The 8,353-nt window shown below is 37.1% G+C and overlaps 1 protein-coding gene across 1 annotated transcript; it reads right to left on the bottom strand.

Moving 5' to 3' along the window:
• Nucleotides 1-2,487: 2,487 nt before the first annotated feature.
• OTUD6B (OTU domain containing 6B) lies at nucleotides 2,488-7,865 on the bottom strand (the record flags this gene model as incomplete). Its single annotated transcript, XM_010158949.1, has 5 exons — nucleotides 2,488-2,663; nucleotides 3,163-3,269; nucleotides 3,955-4,016; nucleotides 5,827-6,139; nucleotides 7,770-7,865. Coding segments are annotated over 5 exons (663 nt in total), but the record flags the coding sequence as incomplete, so codon positions are not given.
• Between the last annotated feature and the right edge of the window lie 488 nt (nucleotides 7,866-8,353).

The raw sequence follows: 8,353 nt of genomic DNA, 5'->3' as shown, positions 1-8,353 counted from the left end.
ACCCAACATTGCAGCCTTGGTTTTTCCCTGAGGCCTGCCACAACTCCTGTTGACCTGCCCATTAAAAAGAGAAAATGGGAAGAACAGAGCAAGGACAGGAAGCAAAAAACACTCTAGTGAAAATTTTGCCCCAAGACAAGTGGTTGTGAAACAAGTGCTATGTGAAACCATTCTATAAAATTCCCCTCTTTACAGTGTTTTAACTTTGGTGTAATATTTTAATATTTGTAAACACATATGTAAACTGATGTCCATGAACTGCAGATAAAGGCAGAAAAAGCTACTTGAATACATATAAACTCAAAATAAGTAGTGCTATTTTGCAAAGCAAATGTCACCTGACAAAGAAGTTAAAAGTGAAACTCTGAAAAAGACCCTCTTTCACTTGATCATTTTTATGTATGGAGTTCAAGAGTATTTGCAGCTTTCCACAAGAGCTCAATCTAACCACTGAAATGCTGAGAATAAAATTCATTAGAAACTTCATTTAATAAAGAGTAAGGCTTTGTCAGCTTGAATAGGAATAGTCAGTTGTTGGAGAATTCATAGGATCCTAAATCCACAAAAAAATAAATGAGCAAATTTATTAATACTAGGAATTAAAAAGTGAATAAAATTAAAAAGTGATCGCAACAAAATTTGCCACAAATAAACCAATTTATTACTTTTTGGCAAATCCCATACAGCATGAGCAAGGATCTTTCACTCACTATATTAAAACATTATTTTGCTTTATACAAACTGTAAACATCTTCAACAAGACAAACTGTTGGTACAGGCATTCCAGGATTCTGGCCTCTTTTCTCAGACAGTTAATCAAACAAGAATGAAAACCCAATAAACCAAAGAACATTTTTCACTGGGTATCTATAAAAAGCAGCATGTGCATTTCATATCGCACCAATTTTGAGCAACACAGTATTTCTGATTATTATTTTTAGTGAAATTCATAGTGGTATTATAAAGAGACATTTTTTCCATAGTATTGTAACCAATTTTTGGTTTGAAATTAAAACATCATTTTATACAATCAAGGTAGTAAACCAAATTCTACAGTAAAGCAGCTGCTATAAATTCAGCTATGTTTGCTATCCTGTATCAGATAAACAAGGACGTACAAACTCCTGATCTCATTAATACTTGGTTTTCCTGGCAGGACTAGTCTAAAGAAGTCATAATTCAAGTTCTGCCCGTCCAAAACCCACTCCTACAATTGTCTGATTTTCCCCTCCTCTCCTTCTCTCAAAGTGCTTTAAATCAGACAATCTGACCCATGAAGTGAACACTTATTTCCTCTTTCTTAAGTAAGAGCAGATTTTTCTTTCTGATTTATAAGTCCCAGGAATGTCAATCTGCTGGCTAGCTTTACTGCAGGACTACAAGATGCACACTGTTAGCTCCTAACCTTCAACACAGGGCAAAAGTGTTTAAACTTGTCATGAACCGCTTTTCTCCAAACCAGCTCATCAGCTCTAAAATGCAGACAATTATCAAGTTATTAACCAAGACTTTTAAAAAATAATAAATTACTTCTATTGTTAAAAAAACAATTTCATACAACTTTGGTTTCAGTATGCTGCTAATTTTGGAGTCTCATTTACAGTGACTTAAAGACAAAACCCTACATTTCTAATGTAAAGTGTCAAGCTATATTAAAAAAAAAGCACCTTTCAAGTCTCTGTGCGTCATAAGGAGCAATGAAAATAAGCTTAATTCTCCTGCATATCGCCTTTAAAGGTACTGACAAAACCGCAGGTGGTTATTTTTACACCTGTACACAGGCAGCCGTTTTAAGCGTTATACAATACAGCACTCCAGATCATGAAGTGCTTACCTCAGCAGATCCATAAACTCTAAGTTCGGATGAATTTCAATACCTGAAGTGAGGACACTGAGGAGTTTTTTGTTTGGAAGATTTCTGCATCATCACCATGCACAGATGAAAGACCATGGAGGATGAAGAGCACAGTTAACCCGCATCAATGCTACGATGTAGAGCCATAAACAACAATACTCTTCCTACAGATTCAGCATTAGGAACAGCGTCGAGCATCCCGCTCCTGCCGCCAACTGCAAAAAAAATAAGCGAACCCCAACGCTGGCAAAAACCTCAGATGAAAGTCTTTCTTTTGAAGATGTACGACTCTTCCAGCCAAGCTAGATAGTCTATAATAATTATAATCTGCCAGAAATAACGTAACAGGAACCTTCAGGTAACTTTAATTCGTCAGCAGAAACAAGGGTTAACCAAAATATTTACCACTTGATATTTCACTGCAGCATGGGATGAAGCTCTAGTTAAAAAAAAAGTCTGATCTACACAGCCACCATTTTAGAGATGTTCTAAACATGGTTAATACCAGCAAGTTCAAAATAGTGTTGTGCGGTTTTGGTTTGGTTTTATTTTAACCAAAGAGCTATTTCTGATTTATAGTCAAACCTTGTATGTCTTTTTTTTTTTTTTTTTCATTTTTAACATAATACATTTATTTTTACTTTCCAGTCTGTCTGGGAATTGTCTGGAGCCCAACACATCAAGATGCAACTGTTACCCACATGGATTTATGACTTTTGTATGCTAGCTGCCATTTTCTGGAGCAGTGTCTGTTAGAAGATTTACAGAATTGTAATGTTCTCCTAATCCATAGGCATGTCTCATATACCTAAAAAAAAAAAAGTTAGAGAATTAGCGTTTGGTTTAACTAAAAGTACACGTCGAGCCAGACATGAACAGCACTGAGAAATGGCTTTGATGAAGTTTTAGCACAGAACATATATTAAATAGGAGCGTGTGAATAGAGAGTTTTGAATTCTGGTGGCTTACAGGCACAGATTGACATAAACTCTGAAGAGAAAATAAATTTTCCTGCTGCACCTTATATCAATTTAACTATTTATTGTGCAAATGTCTAACAGATAAAGTGACCTGGTACCACTCTATGAAGTAGTGACTGAATCACAATTCAGACTGACTGTCTAATTATAATATCCTTAAACTGTGTCAATCACAAACAATTTCTGACCTGCAAGACCATTATTCAAGCAGTGTTTCAACAACAGATATGTAACAGAAAATAAAAGAGCAGGTGAGACTCAAAGTCGAGCCCTCTGCTATGGAAATAAGTGCACTGATTTTAAGAAAGGATAGAATTACATACTTACACAAGTATTATTGGTTTGCCTGAATATTCTTCACCAACAATAATGGGAGGGGAATCCATCTGCACAACTTCAATAGGCGTTTGCAAAATGTGCGACAGAGCCCTTAGCTTTAAGGCATAAAAACAATGCAATAACAGTACGAAATCCAGCGTGGGAGGATAGAGGAAGACATGGCGTTTAGTTTCAGCAGACAGGAACTTGGGCACAACATTTCAAGTATTGTTAGAAAATAAGCTTTATTTATCAAGTAAAATTAACTTTTTAAACTTTATTTGAAAAGAGATTACCTTAAATTAATCATTGTTTTGATAGCACAACACCAGTAACATTCCACTAGCTTCAGAAATTTGGTAACTACTCTTTCATTAAAAAAAATAAACAAGTCCTAAAATAAAATAAATGCATATCTTCTCAAGCTCAAGTCCTGGTTTACATTACAAAAATCTAACACTGCTCCACCTTAGTCAGCTTTGCTACCATCTTAAATCTGCATAATAAAATGTTTTCTCCTTGGAAAGTTTTCCCCTACACCTACTGTCAGTCCTCTAAATAAAATCAATCTAAATAATGATATTTAGAACTAATGAATTTGTTAACTTGTGTGCTGTCAAACACATCACAAAAGCTAATAATTTGGGAAAACAATTTAAATCCATAGGAGAAAGCTCTTGATAAACTATTTATGACTACGTTCCCTCATGCCTTCAAGTATTCCTTCTAAAGAAGCCCTTTTTTGAAGGTAGTCACCCACTTCAGAATTTCACAAATAAAAACAATCAATACAATACTCACTTCCAGCTGACCACCCCATGCAGCCGTATTTGCTATATCATCACAGTATTTTTCAAATTCTTCTGCAGGGAGAGACAGACAACCTTTAGTACTTCGCTTACTTGAGAACAAGCAACTGAGGAAAAAACACTGATGGTACAATGTTCACTGAAAAGAAGGAAAGGAAAAAAGAAAAAACCAAACGCAAAGCATTTGACACTGTCCCACACGACATCCTTGTCTCTGAATTGGAGAGACATGGATTTGAAGGATGGACTGCTTGGTGGATAAGGAATCAGCTGGATGGCCACACTCAAGAGAGTTGGCTCAGTGTCTGAGTGGAGAACAGTGACGAGCGGTGTTGAGCCCGGTGCTGTTTAACATCTGTGTCAGTGAGTGCACCCGCAGCAAGTTTGCTGACAACACCAAGTTGTCTGGAGCGGTTGACACGCTGGAGGGAAGGGATGCCATCCAGAAGGACCTGGACAGGCTGGAGAGGTGGGCGACTGCCAACCTCATGGAGTTCAACAAGGCCAAGTGCAAGGTCCTGCACCTGGGTCGGGGCAATCCCAGCACAAGTACAGGCTGGGCAGAGACCACATCTTTAAGGTCCCTTCCAACCCAAATTATTCTATGAAAAGAAAAACACCAGAAGCAAAAAAAAAAACCACACAACCCATAACTGTTTTAGAAAGAAAAATTAAGACAGGAATAAAACCAAGGATGAGAACAGAAAAAAGTACAGGCTTATATTTTAAACTTTTCTTTCAGGGTACTGTTAGTAACAAGCATGAATTTGAATAGTTTTCTTCCTGTTTTCAGATGGTGCTGAGAGACACTTTTGAGAGCAAGCAGTATGCTCAGTTCTTACCTTAGCTAGGTATTTTAAAACCTTGTAACTGTAGGTAGTTCAACTGTGGGATTTTTTTTTTTTAATTCTAAATCAGCTGACTTTTTTTCCACCTCTGAAGTATTTATTCCCAATAGTTCCTTTGTTAATAGCTAAATAAACCTTTTGCAGATCATGTTCCACAGACATCAAGCTTTCAAATTTATGAACTACAACCCTTCAGGCTTCTGAACCCTATGAACAGATTCTGATAAAGAACAAAGATCTTCTGAAGACTGCTCAGAATTGTTTTTCATACATTCCCCTTATTAAAAGCTTAAGAAACATTAGAAAACCTGTTGCTCTGAAGAACTTCACTCAGTCTTTTCTTGGGGCATATTTATCCTATTACAATTATCTCTGGCAACATGGGAAAGACACCTCTTACTTCATAACAGCCCCCAGTCTCCAGATGAAATACACAGCAATAACTATTAAATCAATGTAGCAGCAAGTAAAAAAAGCATAAAGTCATTTGCATGGTGATCCAGACACGTAGGTAAGAAATTAATAAATCATGTATTGTTCAAATAAGAAATACATTAATTCCACTTAATTGCATTTACTCAGCCTACACCACAGCTCCAAACTAAATGCCTTTATATTTTTTTAGTTCAGTCTGTCTATAAGAAAGAGCTCCAAAAAAAACTAGCATAACCAATAAAAATAAAGGGTAGAATATGAAAATGCATCTATGCTAACTATTATAAAATATATTTGCTTGAATTTCACATGCACTTTTAACAGATTTCCTACGTAAATTGAAAACACCAATGTAAAAATTGACAAAAACACATCCCTAACGTGGGAGGCAAACTGTTTACAATACAACTTAAATCACATCCCAGAACATGACAGTCTAGTAAACAGTAAGTCCTGATGGTTTTCTTTTAATGGGAAATAACATTTACTAGATTACCTTAAAAAAGGTAAATTAACTGAGATTGAGCATCAGCAGAAACAGTTACAACAGTTTTTAAAATCTCTTATGCCACAAGTCTTACCTCTGCTATACATGTCTCCAGTAGTAGGGTTTGTAAGAAATGGGAGGAAGTCATCACAGTGACTTTGCATATACTTTGCTGTTTGGTTCCTCAGAGTTGCAACAGTCCAGGAATTCTGGTGATCCTTGAGCTGATCTTCAATGGCTCTGTACATGCAGTGGCCATCTGAAGGGATCTGTTTAATCTCTAAGTGCCTTGCTGCCAACAGGGAGGCAAGTTTCTGACTTTCAAGATGTCTAGCACCTGTTAAATTTTCTATCTCAGCTTCGGCTATTCTTTCTTCTCTTTCTTTCTCCAAGGCAGCCTTTTTCTCCTTAGATTAAAAACACATAAAAATTGCATCAAATGTTAAAATTTAGAAGATGCCTGTATAGTTCTTGGCTTAGTGCTTGCTTTTAGCTCTTCATGTGTTTTTCTCAGTACATTTCTATCTGTTAAATGTTATCTTACATCAGTATTTAAAAAAAAAAAAAAAATCTTAGAGACTTCCTAAAGCCGAGCTTCAGCAAGTGGTAACTGACTAATATATCCTAATCACCTCTCACAGCACACCTGAAATTATGTAACAGGAGAAAACTTAATTATAACAACATGCAAAATAACACTTTTCAAAACCTGTACAAAGGCTATTAACAGCAGCCATTTCTTCAGGATCACCTATTTCACCACACTGGAAGACAACTGAAGTAAGGTAATTCTAATTAAACAGAAAATACTGCTCTTTCGTAATAAGCATGAGATCTACCACTTAGGCAAATGATCGCATAATGAAGCTCGTGTCATGAATCACAGAATCACAGAATTGTTTGGGTTGGAAGGGACCTTACAGATAATCCAGTTCCAACCCCCATGCCATGGGCAGGGACACCTTCCACTAGACCAGGTTGCTCAAAGCCTCATCCAGCCTGGCCTTGAACACTTCCAGGGATGGGGCATCCACAGCTTCTCTGGGCAACCTGGGGGTTTCATGAAGCTGAAACCCACTCAGGCTAGGTACTGCACATCATAAAAGACTGCTCCTAACCTAAAGGATGGTTAAGAATGCGTACAGGAAATACTGGAGGGGGTCTAATAATACATAACGAAAAAATTACTTTTACAGAAAGCTTCAGTTTATGCGGGAATAAGAGTCAAAGTAAATGAGCAAATAAAACCGGAAGCAGTACAGAGAATGATCTGTTCACTCTCACACTTAAAAATTCCCCACAAATCAAGACCAGTCTGGTTTAGGTGACCACAATACAGGAAACACTGACTACGGAGTTTCTCGTTTGCCTAGGTGTGGTGTGGTGAATTAGGGACATGCATTTATCGTGTTTGTTGCAATGCTGCTCTCCGGTAGTGACCACGTAACAGAGATGGACTCTGCAAGAAAGCAGTGCTGCTCTGGCCCTGAACCAACAGTCATGCAGGTATGATGAGACTGTGAATCCATCACAGTTTAACATCTGAAGCTCACCCAGATTTAACCCCAGTGGCCTGGACACCAGAGAGTGTCTCTGAACAACCCATACGTTTACATGAATTTCAGTATTAATGTTCTTTTGTTAAATGTGTAAGGTTCTACTACTTGAATATTTCTCCATGTAGTATTTAACATTATTTTAATTGAATTACTTTATTTCTTCATTAATATTTTTAAATGAAATTCTTTTAAAATTATTTGCTTTACACAATTTGTTTTTTCTGGCTCCCATCTCCTGACCTATTCCAATTCCCAGCTCACAGCTGAGGGTAAAAAAGTACCATTATTTATAGTATGCTTACATATCTCTAAGTAGCAGCTTTACAGATTTGCAAGGCACCCAGTAGGTAGAGCATCAATACTGAATTAGCCAGGTAACGTCCTCCGAAAAATGGTTTAACTCTGGTTATTACAATTAAGTTTAAGTGAATATAACTTGAATCAAATATCTGTAAAAATTTGAAATATTAAGTCATACCCGCCTCTTCTGTGCTTTTGATATTCGGGGATGCTGAATCTGCTGCTCTACTCCGTCAAGCTCTAAATTTGCAACCCCATCAGCTACAGAATCTGTCTAAAAAGGAACAAAAGTTAAATGTTCATATTAGTATAAATTATAACAGAGATGTGCATCTCCTGAAACAGTTAAAAGTTCTGTTCCCAGGTAATTCCAGGGTATATTTATGAAGTTTAACCACAAAGCACAGATCCCGTCAAAGTCAAAAGTAAAGCATTTCACATCCCAAACCACTATTTTATTACTTTTTCTGTAGTCTGTACAGAGACGGTCATGAACTGCGCATCTCAGATTTAATCTATATGCCCTGTTACAAGTTTCCACACTGAAGCATGAACACTGCTTACTGGCTAAAAGGAAGTTTTCCTCACCATACCAGCCCACTGAAGTACTCAAAGACCCATTATCAAATTCTGTGACAGTTAAAGCAGAAGGCAGCTCCACTTTCCACACCCAAGGAAGGCGAAGCCTTCTACTGCTCTTCCACAACCAGCACTTGGAAAAGACAGAGTTGACGCTTCAAGACAAATCCTCATAACAGCGTA

Source organism: Eurypyga helias, unplaced genomic scaffold (assembly GCF_000690775.1).
Source record: "Eurypyga helias isolate BGI_N326 unplaced genomic scaffold, ASM69077v1 scaffold26899, whole genome shotgun sequence".
NCBI lineage: Eukaryota > Metazoa > Chordata > Aves > Eurypygiformes > Eurypygidae > Eurypyga > Eurypyga helias.
Note: the sequence above shows the minus strand (reverse complement) of the source record. Positions and strands in the feature narration are given on the sequence as shown.